This window comes from Lynx rufus, unplaced genomic scaffold, assembly GCF_022079265.1.
Source record: "Lynx rufus isolate CCGP_SWC_20201006 ecotype Redwood Valley unplaced genomic scaffold, mLynRuf1.p SCAF_8, whole genome shotgun sequence".
Classification (NCBI taxonomy): Eukaryota; Metazoa; Chordata; class Mammalia; order Carnivora; family Felidae; genus Lynx; species Lynx rufus.
Window position 1 is genome coordinate 63,801,191 of NW_025814896.1, and position 17,663 is coordinate 63,818,853.

The 17,663-nt window shown below is 40.5% G+C and overlaps 1 protein-coding gene across 2 annotated transcripts in view; it reads left to right on the forward strand.

Annotated features, from left to right (window-relative positions):
• The first annotated feature begins 6,055 nt into the window (after positions 1-6,055).
• Positions 6,056-17,663, forward strand: part of DYNC2LI1 (dynein cytoplasmic 2 light intermediate chain 1) — a 41,550-nt gene continuing 29,942 nt past the window's right edge. For both annotated transcript variants that reach the window (XM_047069427.1, XM_047069426.1), the window contains exons 1-2: positions 6,056-6,122; positions 8,409-8,526. In XM_047069427.1, the coding sequence (XP_046925383.1) occupies positions 6,115-6,122; positions 8,409-8,526 (126 nt within the window). In that variant the 5' untranslated portion in view covers positions 6,056-6,114. The remainder of the gene's footprint in view (positions 6,123-8,408; positions 8,527-17,663) is intronic.

Sequence of the window (17,663 nt, forward strand, 5' to 3'; positions counted from 1 at the left end):
CATAGTTTCCTCTTTGCTGCTTTCTCCCTATGGCAATATACTGTTGTCACACTAAGACTTTTGAAAATATTCCATCTCGTATTAGCGTCCTTCGAAAGGGCAGAGCCAAGAAATACACTGCTCAGCTAAGATTTTTGCTTTATTGGGAATGACAAAAAGAAGGTCAAAAAACCCCATAGAAATAGATTTCCATTTACTATTTCCCCGAATCTTTTGAGCCACAGCCACTCTCTGCATAAGCAAGTTGATTTTTGAGAATAAACGAGTTACCAATTTGCGATGATTCTCAGGAGTCTTTTGGCTGGCATCCAATAGAGTTTCTTAGTTCCCAGGAAACTGTTCAGTAATCACTAGTTGGTAAGCCAGAGAGGCTTGGCAGAGCTTACATCTGTGTGAGGACTTTATTCCCAGGCAATACCTACTTCACCATCGGGGAAGCACACCCCACTCCAAATCTTCTCATTTGAACAAGTAGTGAAGGCTTAGCTTAAATGGTGGCATTTATTTTTGATAGAACAGAGATAAAATATTTTGATGGAAAGAAATCAATTTTCTGTAACTGATGATGTGAAAATTTTATTTTCTGGGAAATTACTTATATAGCCATTTAAAAAATTCAAAGTATGTTATTATGATTGGTTACAAGAGAATAACGTTACATGTTTAATTGTCATATTTGTCTCCTATCATTTTCTTCCCTTTCAATCATAATAAATGATTTACAAAACCCATTTTGAGCATTATCTTTTGAATACTCTTCGAGAAATACCTAATGTTTTCATTGTCAAAGCTGAGGTGTACTACTAGTGAAAATGGTAGTTATTACCTCCTTCTCTTGCATTCACGCTTTGTCTTCAGTGTTGCTTTGTTTTATCCGTATAAAAGGAAGCTGTTTTGGCAAATTGTAACTTTAAGATGTACGTATGTATATTGACACATATACAATATGTATAAATTGTGGGGTTCTCCTGTGATTTCATAATAAGCTCCATAAGTAGCTTATTTCAAGCTAATTGATGGGCTGTGTTTTAAACATTTATTGTAAATGTTCTGGGTTTTGTTTGTTTGTTTGTTTGTTTGTTTTTATGTGTGTGTGTCCTTAAAGTCAAATAGTGTCATAGCTTGGAAATGAATTTAACTTTCAGTTTACAGGAAAAGTTAGTCACAACTTATAAAGAGTCTTTCTTCTGAAAATGTGTTTATAAGTTGACTATCTGAAAATTTTTTCCAAAGGAAAAAATACATGGTGGCCAGGATCCTAGAACAATACACTTAAACCATAATTGTACTGTAGTATAATCCTGAAGAATTAGCCACATGGATAATCATATTTCTCTAGACAAGGACTTTAAGTGTTCCTGGGTTGCCAAGAACATATTTCACCTATCCACCTACCCCATAGCTGCCACGGAATTTGGACTTCCCCAGTGCGGAATCTCTGGCCTGATTCTTGGGGATCAAAGGCTCTAGAGATGTGGGGACTGAGGGAAGGGAAGTGAGAAGCAGGAATAACAGCGTGGAGAAGCTTCTCTGCTAACCAGTTCCTGTAGAAATGGTGTCTCCTTTTACATTTTTCCCCTATTTTCTTTTTCCTGGAAGAAGAAAGGGATTTTATTGCAATAGGAATCACTTTAAACTCCAAATTAAGGTAAAATCCACACACAGATATTTAACGTGAGGTGAGATTCATCCATATTCCAGTGAACCAAGACTCGGGCTTCTCTTGGGCACTTACGTGGGAAGGTGGGTCCTACAATGAAGAGTTACATGGACCTGGACAGAGTGTGGGGGGAGGAGATGAGAGCCACACTTGCTCTATACCATAATTTTACCTGTTGAACTTAATTTTACCCATATCATACATAGTCACAGTGATTCTGAAGGCATATTTATAATCAACATCCATCCAAAATCTTCATTGTATGCTCTATAAACATTTTTAGGCCCAATGATAGTCAAGAAACAAAAACGTACTTATAGGGCAACATCTATGAGCAAATAAATCCAAAACAAGACACAAATGTTCACCGTAGCACTTGGATACAGGGTACCCTTCCTTCTAGTGCTTTGTTAACATAATCTAATGGTGGGTGGCATCCCTTTCTGAAGGTGTTGGTAGGGTTATATTGGTGGCTTTATTAAAATCAGACAACTCTTCTAAAGCAAAGACAACAATGTAAAAAATAGACAACAAGTTTGGGACAACTCCAAACTTTAAAACTCTTGAACATCAAAAGAAACAGCAGAGTGAAAAGGAAAACTGTAGAATGGGAGAACATAACTGTAAGTCATATATATGATAAAAGGGTTAATATCCAGAATATGTAAGGAACTAATCAATAAAATAGCTTCTTCATTCCGCAGAAAATATGCTAATTTTCTCCAGAGTGGGGCATGGCTTGATTTTCCCAATTCTAGTTTGAAAACTCCCAGAGAAAGACTCTACATGGCCCGACTCATGTTAGGTGTTTACTCTGAATCACTTCAAATGCTCATTATGAGGAGAATGCTTAAGTGACAAGAAATCTATATAGCAGGATATTATGCAGCCACCAAAGCTATGTTTGTGATGGGTTTTTAAAAATGTATATGGGGAGGAGTGCCTGGGTGGCTCAATTGGTTAAGTGTCTGACTTCGGCTCAGGTCATGATCTCGCTGCTCGTGGGTTTGAACCCCACGTCAGGCTCTGTGCTGACAGCTCGGAGCCTGGAGCCTGCTTCAGATTCTGTGTCTCGCTCTCTCTCTGCCCCTCCCCGACTCATGCCCTCTCTCTCTCAAAAATAAACATTTAAAAAAGTTTTAAAAATTGGTATAGGGAAATACATGTTAAAATCAGGATGTTAGCTTTACAGTAAAATCTCAACTGTAAGAGGAAAGATTAGAATGAAATTAAACACTAGAATGTTTAATAATTATTACTTCTGCGTTGTGCTTATTTTAGCCTATTCATTTTCTCTGTATGCTATTTTTTTCTACAAGAAGTTTATATAATTTTGAAAACAAGGGAAAAAATGTAAAAACTCTGTCACTGTCTGGGCTATTGTTAATAGCCTCCATATGGACCTACAGACACAAAACATCCTTCACACAGCTGGAAAAAATTATCTCACTGAAGCTCAGGTCCAGTCATGGAACACCCCGATTTTAAAATCGTATTCCGTTTCTCGTAACCAACCCAGTGAAATCCAGACTGCAAGATACTTCAATGTAGCCCAATCTCCCTGCCCTGTTTGCTCTTCCACCTTAGCCATTTTATGTGCTTGCACCTCGACTATTCACAATGCCACCAAATACACTCTGCACACATCTTTATTCTTCTGCACTGTTGTTTATTGCATTCAGCAAGCATCACAATACTGTCTTCTCCTCTATCACCACCATTGAAACCCTGGAGTCTTTTAGGAGTGATCCAGTAGGGGAGCTCAAATCTTTATGCAGTCCTGCCTTCAGAACAATTTTCAGGGCTCCTGGATGGCTCAGTCAGTTGAGTGTCCGACTGTCGATTTCGGCTCAGGTCATGATCCCAGGGTCATGGGGTCAAGCCCCAAGTCAGGATCTGCACTGAGTGTGGAACCTGCTTCAGATTCTCTTTTTCTCTCTTCCCCTCTCTCCTACTCATGCTCTCTCTCGCTCTCAAATAAAATTAAAAATAAAGAACAATTTTCATCTAACCAGGAAGGTCACTTACTTTGTCCAAATATGAAGCCTCAGGAGGCATAAGGGTAAAAAAGGGAATTCATCTGCTCAATGAGATCAGTGGAATCCACTGAATCACCTGTGAACTAATGCTGGTGATTAAGGCCCAGCCAGACAAACTTCACCTTCCTTGTTATAATGCTCCTTTCTTCAACCTTCAATCCCAGTTACGCAAACAATTATACTTTTAAGATGCTAGTAGTGTGTTGGGGTGCCTGGGTGGCTCAATCGGTTAAGCGTCCTACTTTGGCTCAGGTCATGGTCTCGAGGTTTGTGAGTTTGAGCCCCGTGTCAGGCTCTGCACTGACAGCTCAGAACCTGGCTCCTGCTTCAGATTCTTTGTCTCTTTCTCTCTTTACCTCTCTCTGCCTGCCCCCCACCCCCCGCACTGTGTGTCTCTCTCTCTCAAATAAACATTGGGCCACCTGGGAGGCTCAGTTGGTTGATTCGGCTCAGGTCATGATCTCACAGTTGGTGAGTTCAAGCCCCACGTTGGGCTCTGTGCTGATAGCTTGCAGCCTGGAGTCTGCTTCAGATGCTGTGTCTCCCTCTCTCTGCCCACCCCCCTCAAAAATAAATAAACATTTAAATAAATAAATAAATAAACAAACATTTTTTAAAAAATTTTAAAAGATGCTAGTAGTGTGCCTGGATCATAGCAAGCAAAAATATTAGCTGCAGCTTTTGTTATTCATATCAACAGGGCTTTCTAATTAACACACAGAGGAGTTCCAAAGTTCCAGAACCCAAATTATCACGCTGTCTCACATCAGTTTGTAAGCTTACAGGCAAACTACGCCCAGGATGTAGATGCTGATTCAACGATAGATGTACCAATCTCACTTACGATCATCCTCTATTGAACCACACTCCTGTTATATTCCTTTCTATGTGCAAATGTCGCCTTCTACGTCTTCAAAATGCTCGTAGGTGTTGGGAGGATTTTGTTCTTAAAGATTTTATCTCAAGCAAATGCTTTTTTTTCCCCCTTAAAAATTTGCCAGGCGCCTGGGTGGCTTAGTCAGTTGGGCATCCAACTCTTGATTTCAGCTCAGGTCATGATCTCATGGTTCATGAGATCAAGCCTGGGGGTCAGGCTCTGCACTGACAGCATGGAGCCTGCTTGGGATTCTCTCTCTCTTCTCTCCTCTATCTGCCCGCGTGCTCTCTCTCAAAATAAACATTTTTTTTAATTAAAAAAAATTTTGCTTCATTTCCAAGAATGTGATCTTTGTCTTCGTTCAAAGTTGCTGATCAGTAGCTTACAACTGATAATAACAAGCATGAAGCACTTATAAGGTGTCAGGCACACATAATTTATATTTTACATATATTTATTTCATTTAAAACTCACACATTTCCCCTGGTTTACATGATCAGATACTGAGGCTCAGAGATATTGAGTAATCTACCCACTGTGTCAACGTGGCAACTTAGCCAGTGTGACTTAGGACATAAATCTAAGTCCATCTCACTCTAAAAGCCCATGTTCTTGAACATCACACCATCCATCACCCAAAACCAAAGGGCAGAAATGTAGAAGGAGAGTATCTCCTTCAAATATTCAAGACATCCTGGGCTATAGAGGCTGGGTCTACCCAGTCTTCAAAACAGATCAAATGTTGTCACTGCCATGAATGTTTCAACAACTCCCTTCAGCATAATTACTTATTCTTATGTAATTTTTTGTACCTCTCTACAATAGCTTATATCACTGGTTTCCTTTGGGTTATTATATTTAGTTGTGTACATCTTTCTCAAGAGTAGGGATCTTGTCTTACTCATCACTTCATTCCTTACTCTGTGTAGCACAGAGTCTTGCATATAGTAATAACTCAATATTTGTTATTGATTTAGAGGTAAAGTAAATGAAGTATAGTGGAGATGCATTTGCTTTATTAGCTTATTAATAAATGATGTGCTATTGCATAAAACCTGAAACAACTAAACAGAACGTTGGAAAATGTTAATATCACAAATATTCTTTGCCTCTAGTAAATCGCTAGAAAACAGCTCAGGAATTTGATTCACCCTCCATTCCCAAAGTATTGCTATTGGAGATGGAAAAGTAACTGAAGAGAGAGAGCAGAGATCTCTGGCATATAGTCCGGTACTCAGTGGAATATGTTTTAAGTAAAAGAACACTTCCAACCCAGGGCTTTTAGGTCCCAGGTTTGTCAGACGCGTCACCTCGTTCTCTCACATCCTAGCCTTCGAGGCGTTGAGCAAGACTTGAAGAGCAACGCCTAGAACTACATTTCCCATGATGCCCCTCGTGTGCACGTAACCCAGCCTGCGACGTCGCTCCCATGGCAACCCAAGAGTCCGCACAGTCCCGCCCGCCTGGGAGATCACGGGCCACCTTATTTTAGGCGGGTCCCAACGCCGAGTTTACGACACCGGGGTGGTAGACCCAGGATGCCCAGGTATCCCCGCAGACGTGCTTGCTCCCGGCTTACGTTTCCCTCGTTAGCCTAGCTTTCCCTTCTTTCCCACCCCGCCAGGAAGGGGCAAGAGAGGGAGGGCAGCTGCGGGCATATTTAGGGGGAGGAACCCGGGCGGAAGCTGCTTGTGGAAAACAATTGTGGGTCTGTTCTGCATGCAACCTCTGTCTGGATGGTCAGGAATCTGTAGGAACTACCCTTGAACATGTGGGTTCAGCCACAAGCAGGTAGAAAAGTTCCCCAGGTATAAAAGATTTTGAAAGTTCAACTCCAACCATTCACTTGGTAGAAATTTTTTGCAGGCCAAGGAATGTTCTAGATGCAGGGGTTCAGGCGGTGAATTAGACCACAAAGCCTCCTTCTCGGAGATATCCCTGACTCCTCTCCTGGTTGCAGGGGTTCAGGACAATAATAAGTGAGGGAAACTTGAGAAAGCTGTGTGAAAAGCGTAAGATGACGTTTAAAGGGGGCCTGGAAAATACATTTTAGCTCTTCAGTTCTGTGATGTCAGTTTTAATTTCCTGCTTTCAAGATCACGCCTAAACCCTCTCTGAACAACTTAGAAGGACGTCAGGGAGAGAGGGGTTCTGGAGTCCATCACAGAGCAGGGCAAATCTGTTTTTCTCACCTTGTGGATCATGGCCTGATCTCTGTTGAGTTTAATGAACCTTAATGTGAAAAATTGTCAGCTTCCTTCCCATGGGGGTATAATTGGTTGCAGTTATGAAGTTATGGTTATAGTTACAGATTTCCACCAGTGGCATGACTGGTGGCTGCACTACCTGCTCTCCTCTCTGCTGGGAATTTGGAAAGCAGATCGTCAGTTTGAAAGAATGGTGTATACCCGCGCCAGGTGGCTCAGTTGGTTAATCGTCTGACTCCTGGTTTCTGCTGAGGTCAGGAGCTCTCAGTTCCTGGGATAGGGCCCCATGTTATTGGGCTCTGTGCTAACAGTGCGGAGTTTGCTTGGGATTCTCTCTCTCTCTTAAATAAATACACTTTTTAAAAATGTTAAGAAAAAGAAAGGTGTCTAAATGAAGAGCAGACAAGCCTGGGCTGAGTTCCTGGGGATTCACCTGTGAAAGAAATGCACGCATTTGGTGCAAATAATTAGGGACACCTTTATTGGTCTTTTATAGCCCCTTTCTTCATCTCTGTTTCTTGAATAATAATTAGGAGCTCCCAGTAATTTTCAATAACTATATATAGGTCAAGCCCAAAATGAATTATCACATTTTAACAATCAATCGTGACCATCTTATAAGGTTGGTATTTTTCTTTAATTGGCAGTTTAGAGATGAAGAAACAGAAATAAGCCTGGAGAAAAGCACAAAACCTTGCCTATATTAGGTGCTCAATAAATAATTGTTGAATTAATTAAAGGAATGAAGGATCCAGAGAGGTTGGGTAATTTGCCATGTAGAAAGCAGCAAATTCTGGCTTAGAACAATTAGATCTCGTCTCTCTCTCTCTTTTTTTTTTTTTTAAGTTCAAGACTCCATTTTTCATTTTCGTTTTAATAAAAGGTATAATCTGTGAAAAATTACATATGTTTATAGAGAGATGAATGGAAGGATTATTTTCAAAATGTGATTTTAGGTGATTTTTTTTTCTTTCATTACATTTTATATATTAAAACAGGGAATCTTGAGCCAGAAATATAATTTAAAAAACAAAAAAGAGGGGCACCTGGGTGGCTCAGATGGCTAAGCGGCTAAGTGCCTGACTTCGGCTCAGGTCATGATCTCACAGTTTGTGAGTTCAAGCCCCGCATCGGGCTCTGGGCTGACAGCTCAGAGCCTGGAGCCTGCTTTGGATTCTGTGTCTCTCTCCTCCCTTCCTCTACTAGCACATTAAAAAATTAAAAAAACAAAAAACACAAGAAATATCTCAGAAAGCAAAGATTATTGGGCTCCCCATTTTCCTAGATGTTGGTGGTTTTCAAGTTGTAAATTTCCAAAATTCTGTGTACCTTCATATACATGTCTGAGAAGCTAACATACACAGCTTTCGACCTCGGCTGGAAGCCCCAAACTAAGACAGCCTCAAATCCTAGTGGCAAAGACGTGGCTTATTATTTTCAGCTGATATGAACCAGTGCAAGGAAAATGACTAATCCTCAGAGGTTCTATCAGCTTATTGTCCCCCAAGAAAATGCTGTTGATTTGCTCTATAAATTTAACTAAACTAAAATTTCTCTGAGCATGAAACAGAAATTGGAAAAGATTCTCTTTGATTGTCTGAATTTTCTTTTTCTGCCTCTCATAGTGAAACTCTCTGGGAAATTGCAAAAGCAGAAGTGGAAAAACGGGGAAGCGGTGGAGGTGAAGGTGATGGAGTTGAAATTGGAGAAAAATCTGTTTTCTTCATTGGCAGTAAAAATGGGGTAATGCATTTTTTCCTCCTTTTTTTCCCCCTCAAGTATTATGCTGATTTAGCAACCAGTGGTAAAATTTATTTTAATATTTTGGTAAACGTTTGGAAACTTCAACTCTTTAACCAGATGACCAGTCTCTGGCCTGCTGGTTACCTGCTGGCTGTGCCTTCCCTGGAGAGGGGCCCTGCTCATAGGTGAGTGGGGACTAACATCTAGCCTCAGCATTTCTTGTCAAGTGGTATGCTCCCGCATGAGCCATAGCAGCCCAGAGGAAGGAGCGCTTGATTCTAATTCGACTACTCAAAGGCACCATAAACACTAATCTGATGACCAATAGTTCTGGTAACTTGTACAACTGAAACAGGCATATAGATAATAAAAACATGAACCGTGTAGAATATGATACATTTAATCTTAACCAGAGTCATAGAAACCGAAGGAAACCTGGCACTGCCCTAGTCTTCTACAGTGGGGATTCTCACTCTGGGGCCCATGGGGGTACTTCTTGGGGTCAGGGAACTCTCTAGAAATGTATCCAGAATTGTGTGTGATCGTGTATCAGTGCATTTTTATGGGAAATTAGATTCTCCCAGCGTTCTAGCACTTCAAAAAGGTTAAGAGCCACTATAAAGAGTGGTTATATAGTTCGACTATCTCTAGAAATGGGGGAGTTATCTTTCACAAAGCAGGCTGGTTTCATTTTGTTAATTCCTAGTTACTGGAAAACCTGTGTTTTATTGGAACATCCAGTGTTCCCATTTCTGACCTGTAAAAGTGTCCGAATAGTTGGTATTTCTAATTCCAAGAACCTAATTCTTGGTCTTAATTCTGACCTGTAAAAGTCTGATTTCTCTTCTACTTGTTATATCTTTAAGTATTTTTAAATTGCCCTCCAAATAATTATAGACAACCATTTTGTTTCCCTGAGTCTGTTTCAGCTTTCGTATCTTCATTTCTTTCGCTCATGCCTTCTGTGTTATGGATTCCATATCAGTCATAGATTCTCTGTCATGATTTTAATTAACGCTCACCTGGAATTATTCTACTGTGTCATTCTCAGGAGGGAATGGAGTTTGTGAGGTTTTGCTTAACTGCAGTAGACTAGGTGTGCCACCTTCTCTTTTTCCAGACGCTGTGCTCCTATTATTGCATAGAAAAAATCCTAGTAATCACGTGACCCTGTTCACTAAGGTTGAGCTTGAGGTCTGTAAGCCTTTTTCATTTAGATTGTTTTGTCCTTAATTTTCTTAGATTGGGCCCTTTTTTACAGTCTGGTTTTATTTTTAATTATTTTTATTAAAATGATTCACAGATGAGGTTTATAAGCTCAAAGATAATCAAAAGGCGCATAAAGCCATAAACTTCTCCACATTGTTCAGAGCCTCTCCTTAAAGCAGCCTCTTTAATATCTTTTCCTTTTTTTCTATAATTTACCTCTGAATGTCTGAAATCACTGATGGGCTATTTTTAGACTTAAAATGTTAGACATTATCTGTTGAATTTTTGATAATAGTAGAAGAGTATTTAGTTCTATCTCTCTTTTTTTTTTTTTTTAAAGACTTTTTTATTTTTAAGTAATCTCTACACCCAGCATGGGGCTCAAATTTACAATCCCGAGATCAAGAGTTGCAAGCTTTGTTGACTGAGCCAGCCAGGTGCCCCTATTTCTGTCTCCTTTGTTTGTTTATTTATTTATTTATTTACTTACTTACTTATAAAAGCTTATGTATTTATTTTGAGAGACAGCTCAAGTGGGGGAGGGGCAGAGAGAGAGTGAGAGCGTCCCAAGCAGGCTCCACGCTGTCAGCACAGAGCCCATAGTTCTGTCTCTTTTAAACGCTCACCTCCAGCCCTGGTCTGCAGTATAATTCCTATTATAATTTTGGGCTAAATCAATATTCAGTGGATTACTTTCTTTACCTTGAGTAACTTCTTCCAAAAGTTTCAAAATGCCTTGTTTTTTTATTTGTTTAGCTCTTATATGTACCTTAGTTTTTATATTCATTAGTTATTTGTTGCTATGTAATAAATTACTGTAAAACTTGGCAGCTTTTAAAACAGCAAACATCATCTCACCTAGTTTGTGAGGGTCCGGAATCTGAGAGCAGCTTAGTTATGTGGTTCTGGCTCCCGGTCTTTCATGAAGTTGTAGTCAAGATGTCATCTGGGACGAAAGTCATCTCACAGCTCAGCTAAACTGGAGAAGCAGTTTCGCTCACTGATGTGGCTGTTGGCAAGAGGCCTCAGTTCATTGCTGACTGTTGACCAGGCTTCATTTCTTCACCATAGAGGCCCCTCCATAGGGCTGCTTACAACATGGCAGTTTGCTTTCCCCAAAGCCAGAAATCCGAAAGAGAAAGGGTGCCCAGGACAGAAACTGCAGTCTTTTATAACCTAATCTTGGAAGTGACATGCCATCACTTCTGCCATATGCTATTGGTCACAAAGATCCAACTCTGGTACAGTGTGAGGGACCTCACATGGGTGGGAATACCAGAAAGTGGGGATCATTTGGAACCATCCTGGAAGCTGGCTCCCCGGATATCTATTGCTAATTCTTTCCACAATCCCCAACAGACATTCAGTATAATTTTCATCTAGGCAGTTGTATCAGATCATCTGAAATTTCCCCTCTCCAGCCAGAGTCCTGCCATCTTTTAACCCACTGTGTTAGTCTCTACTGTTGTCAGGAGTGGTGGCATAGCTACCATCCTTCCCCAACATCTTGGGAATTCCCTTTTCCTCTTTCTTGAGTTGGAACTTCAGTTTCCTGGATCCTGTTTCTTCCCTATTCTTGGTTCACTCACTTATCTTGGTGGAGCACATTCTCTTGTAGTTTCTGGGGAAAGCGTTACATGGGAAGTAAAATTTATGAGATACTGCATGTCTAAAAATGCCTTTATTTTCCCTCACTCTGGGTAGAATGTTTATCTGGGTATAGAATTCTGTGTTGGAATGAGTCACTTCACCTCTCTCTTTGATCCTAGTTTCTTTTTTTTTTTAATTTTTTTTTTTCAACGTTTATTTATTTTTGGGACAGAGAGAGACAGAGCATGAACGGGGGAGGGGCAGAGAGAGAGGGAGACACAGAATCGGAAACAGGCTCCAGGCTCTGAGCCATCAGCCCAGAGCCCGACGCGGGGCTCGAACTCACAGACTGCGAGATCGTGACCTGGCTGAAGTCGGACGCTTAACCGACTGCGCCACCCAGGCGCCCCTGATCCTAGTTTCTGAGTCTGGACTGTTTCCTTTGGGAATGACAGAAAATTCAAACTGAGGGAGGCACTTTTTGAATAGTTGGTATCCTTGGGGCACCTGGGTGGCTTATTCGGTTAAGCGTCCAACTTCAGCTTAGGTCATGATCTCACGGTCTATGGGTTCCAGCCCTGCGTTGAGCTCTGTGCTGACAACTTGAAGCCTGGAGCCTGCTTCGGATTCTGTGTCTCCCTCTCTCTCTGCCGCTCCCCCGCTCATGGTCTGTTTCTCTCCATCTCTCAAAAATGAGTAAACATTAAAAAATTTTTTGAAAGGTTGGTCTCCTCTTCACTGTTAGACTTTATCTGTATTCCTCTTGTGATGTGTGCCATGAGACATCCTACGATAATTCATTTCATATGGTCAGGCAACAGTCTAATTACATACATCACATTCTGCTCTTTGTATAGTATTCCTTCATGCATGTTTGTAAGTTTCCATATAAATACACAAAATGCTGTATTTTCTCTATCCTTCTGTCTCTTTATATCAATATGTTGAACTCATGGGGCACCTGGGTGGCTCAGTCAGTTAAGCATCTGACTCTTGATTTTGGCTCAGGTCATAATCTTATAGTTTGTGAGTTCGAGCCCCACATAGGGCTCCGGACTGACAGTGTGGAGCCTACTTGGGATTCCCTCTCTCTCCTTCTGTCTCTGTTCCTCCCTCACTCTCTCTCTCAAAATAAATAAATAAACTTAAAAAATATTTAATATGTTGCACTCATAAGTCTCTGACACAGCTTGGTAGTTCCTATGAGGTCGTTTACTCCCCTGTGATAATACTGCACTTATTGTTACCTGCACTGTTGTGCATCTGTCGCTGTAAATATTCTTTCCAGACCTTGTCTCAGCTGTTTTCTCTTGTGAATTACTTGGGCCCTCTTCCATTATTGTCTTTAAATTTTTCTTAATGTCATACATAATGACATCTCAATTTATCTGCACATTTTTTTCTGATTCTCTCTACTCAGATTTAAATTGTCAAGTCTCTAGGCATGGTCTTATGATCCTCTGAACGTAGGTTTCTTCTCTTATCAAGTGATAATCACTCAAGTATTCTTAGGGTATTGGCCAGAAAACTTAGCCATTGAGCATTTTACTTCCCAGAGCTTCTGTTCTCTTCCCGAACTTCAATCTCTGGATAGAAGAAAAGTGGGAAGGAAATGTCTTGACTTCTAAATTTTTCCTTTTCTAGTTTCTACAATCTGGTTGTAAGAAGATGCTTTCTAGGGTTCCTTAAGAGATAGCAAATACGAGTTACACATCTTCCGCACACATTTTATTGATCACAGCACCCTTTTCCACTGAGCCTGAAGATGACTTCTGATCCATAACATTCCAGGAAGGTGTTGGCACTTGAGATAAAATTGGTTTATCATTTCTGACTCTAGTAATGTCATTTATCACCACACAATTAGAAGAAGTCAGCCAAAATCCATAGGTTAATATATGCACAGGTATAGCATATCCTTCAGATCAACAGAGAGCTGATTTCACGTGGAATACCACATTATGTCACTTGAGGACTTTAAGTATTGTGCACCATAGGGGGGAATTTAATTAAGAAATAATTTTGATTACCATATGAATATTCTGACTAAAACATGTGATTGAAAAATATCTAGATGAAAGAATTTTAATATGAAATGAAGAATTAATTTTTTTGCTGTTTTTAACATCTAATGTTATAATAACTACATTAAAAAATAATATTTAGGGGCGCCTGGGTGGCGCAGTCGGTTAAGCGTCCGATTTCAGCCAGGTCACGATCTCGCGGTCCGGGAGTTCGAGCCCCGCGTCAGGCTCTGGGCTGATGGCTCAGAGCCTGGAGCCTGTTTCCGATTCTGTGTCTCCCTCTCTCTCTGCCCCTCCCCCGTTCATGCTCTGTCTCTCTCTGTCCCAAAAATAAATAAACGTTGAAAAAAAAAAATTAAAAAAAAAAATAATAAATAATATTTAGACATTTTGCTCAAATTTATGGTAACAAACCCATTGAATTTGAAGTCGGTAAACTCACTTTTATCTAGCTAATACCATATTTAGCAGGAATTAGAAAGTACTTATTGGGGCACCTGGGTGGCTCAGCCGGTTGGACGTCTGACTTCAGCTCAGGTCATGATCTCCCACTCTGTGAGTTCGAGCCCCACTTTAGGCTATGTGCTGACAGCTCAGAGCTTGGAGCCTGCTTTGGATTCTGTGTCTCCCTCTTTCTCTGCCCCTCTCTCACTCATACTCTGTCTCTCAAAAATGAATAAATGTTAAAAACATTTTTTAAAAAAGTACTTATTGATCTAAGAAAAATTATAGTAAACAAAATTTTTAAAAATGTTTATTGTTTTTCATTTCATAATTTGAAAACATTCAGGTTTTCTATCTGATTTGAATGTAAAAGCCAGGATTCTTTTTTTTTTTTATGTTTATTTTTGAGAGACAGAGAGACAGAGTGTGAGCAGGGTAGGGGAAGAGTGAGAGGGAGACACAGAGTCTGAAGCAGGCTACAGGCTCTGCGATTGTCAGCATAGAGCCCGACACGGGGCTCAACCTCGAGCTGGTTGAGTGCTGAGTGTCCGACTTTAGCTCAGGTCATGATATCACAGTTCATGAGTTCGAGCCCCACATCAGGCTCACTGCTGTCAGCCTGTCAATGCAGAGCCTGCTTCAGATCCTCTGTCCCCCTGTGTCTGCCCCTCCTCCACTGTGCTCTCCCCAAAATAAATAAATATTTTTAAAAAATAAACAACTGTCCAAGTCAGAAAAATAAATAAGTCAGCATCTAAGTGGGTAAGTCAGTATCTTAGTAATCATATTTTGGAATCAGTTACTTTACTTTTAGGATTGTCATTTAAGGAATCATTGAGTTATGCTAATGATGTAATGACACAGGGTTATTTGTTATTGTGAAAAACATGTAGAAAATATGGCAGCCTGTCCCCAGGACCACTGATTATTAGTGAGAGACCTCTCACCACTCATTGTGAGTTTCTGTTTTATTTAGCCAAGGATACAAAGGGGTTTTGGAAGTGGCAATATAGAGCAAGAACAGATGTATCATATCTTCATCCAACTTTGCTTGGCTCACAAAGTTCTTGCCAGGAAGGCAGGACTGCTGGTGACACTGTCTACAAAAGATCGGGCTTACAGATCCAAGAGGCTGAAATTTATGTGGCATTATGTTTTGTGTCTATTTGGGGTTCATATTACACTTTTATTTTTGTGCTTCATGCTTCCACTGAAGGGTATATTGACAAATTAAACTTTCTGGATCTAAGCTGTGCATCAACGAGGCTACATCTTTACCTGGTGATGTCAGTGCCCAGGTAGCCAGAATACTCCTCTGTCTTGGGCTGTGTCTTGGAAGGCCCCCCTCCCACACACAAATAGACATCCTTCATTGGGAGATATTATATATACTATCAACATTATAATTAAGGGGGGAAATGTTATACAACTGCAAAAGAGTTGTTAGTGATATAAGGAAAAACTATAATGTTAATTGAAAAAAGCAGGACATGGGGCGCCTGGGTGGCTCAGTTGGTTAAGCGTCTTGGCTTTGGCTCAGGTCATGAGCTCACGGTTCGTGAGTTTGAGCCCCACATTGGGCTCTGTGCTGACATCCCACAGCCTGGAGCCTGCTTCGGATTCTGTATCTCGCTCTGTCTCTGCCCCTCCCCTGCTTGTGCTCTCTCTGTCTCTCAAAAATAAACAAAAAAATTTTTAATTTAAAAAAAAAAAAGCATGACAAATTTTATATACAACATGATCTCAACTTTGTAAAAATGCAAAGATAAAAAAGAGAAATGCATATAGTAAAATTCTAATCACTGTTTTTATTTTGTTTTTAATTTCTGTATTTTACCAAGTTTTCTTGTTGGCCCACTTTAAAAAGTCTGAACTATTTAAATTAGCTTAAATAAAACTTTCATAGGTATCATTATACTTTAAAATTTTCAACCCAACTACAGTATATAAACATTTCATCTCATGAGTTTATTGTGAGGAGAGTGACGTTTTCATCAGATGTGGTTCCTTACCAATTTCCTGCTTACAGCCATATAGATAAATATGTGGATTTAAATAAGCGGGTCAAGTAACTAGTACTAGTCTTCTGGTACAAGTAAATTCCTATCACATAAAGTCTTCTGTGCAAGAAGCTGCTTCCATACCTTTCAGGGGGCTTAAACTAGTAGTACTGATCACAGCACACAAATGCTCGCACGCAAAACACCCCACCAGCATCCCACTAGGCACTCTCTGTAACTGTTGTTCTAGGCTTTGTTGCAGTGACGGCCCATTCATGTTTTATTTGTTGTTTATGGAAGAACCACCCATTTTTTAAAATAGGAGACTGTGGGCGTACACAAGCTCTTTTTTATTTTCATTTATGTAAATTAAAACTAATTTTGCTTTTGAAGACGGGCAAACTCTCTTGAGATATGTAGAACTTTTGAAGGTATTATTCTTTAAAAAGTATCTGATTCTGTGCTTTATACAGAGCATGATTTTGAAAAATAGAGGCAAGCAGTTAATGCTTCTGTTGTTCAGCTAATAGTAATCACCCTTTACCAAAGAAACGAACTGCCTCGATGCCTTCTCTCTCTTTTTGCCAAACCTCTGTCCATTCAGTGGACACTTACTGAACATCTCCTGTGTGCCGGGTATTCTGCCCGATGCTGGGGAAACAGAAAAGAAAGTCATACTCTGCTGTGCAGGAACTTAGGTGCTAGTACTTGTACAACAGTAGCAACACATGAGAAAATCTATGATGGAAACAAGGGCTTTTCACTCAGCCCAAGAGGCTGGAAGAATGGGAAAGCCTCCTTATGAGAGCATGATGTCCAGAGCTTGAAGAGCAAGAAGTAAGGAAAGAGAGGTAATTCAGGTGAAGAGGGTCAAGTGGGTATTCTGAGCAGAAAATCAAGAAAAGTGTACTAAACAGCAGTTACAACCAATGGGAGAGAGAACACACTAGACAAACTTTACAGGATTGCTCGTCATTGTTGACTGCTGTTTTGATGACGGGGATTCAGAATTTAGGTGACACCAATCTGCATAGTATGTATAATTTTTCTCCATCATCACTCACTTGTGTGGGTACAAACATGGAGGAGAAGGGAAGGTGATTGGGTTTACCAGGGTTGGTTTTTGCCGACCAAATGGGTGCAATACAGAGCGAGAAAGCCTAGGGAGGGGGTAATATTTGCAAGGGTGATTGTAATAATAAACTGTGGACTCTAAGATGGAAAAGGTGAGATGTGGAGGTAGGACGGGGCTGATGGAGAAGGAGAAATGTTGACAGGTCAGTGGACTTTTGAGGCCTCTCACTAAGGCCACAGGATGGTTACTCTGGGGATTCCTGAAGAAGTAGTTGGAGAAATGCATTGTTTGTGTGTGTGATTTTGGAAGTGGTGCAATTTCCAGTGGTGAAGTGATTCAAGATATAACCTTGGAAGTGATGTATGGCAGAAGCAGAGTGAAGGAAAGGGTCTCTGTGAGGAGGCAAAGTCACTGAGAGGTCAGAGTGTTAGGTGGATTGCCTGTGCCCACATGGGTATGAAGTTAGCAAAATTAATGACAGCAGCTGAGAGGGAAAGGGAGACTGAGCCAGAAGAGGTGACAACAGCCATCACGGTAGACTGGTACCAGCCTGTAAGACTTTTGCAAAACAAGGGAAGTAGAATAATTGTTTAAAGGTGGCACTGGGGAGCAAGGAGGGCCCTGTAGTACATGGGGTGGTAGAAAAAAAAAAAAGCCTTCTGTAACAAGAATGTAGAGGAAATGGTCCAGAAGCAGCCATATTTTAGGTAAGGCCAACAGGTAGAACATTCTGAAGAAGAGGTTGATATTAGGGAGTTTTGGGGGGAGAAATGGGGGGGATTATTGTGCCAGATG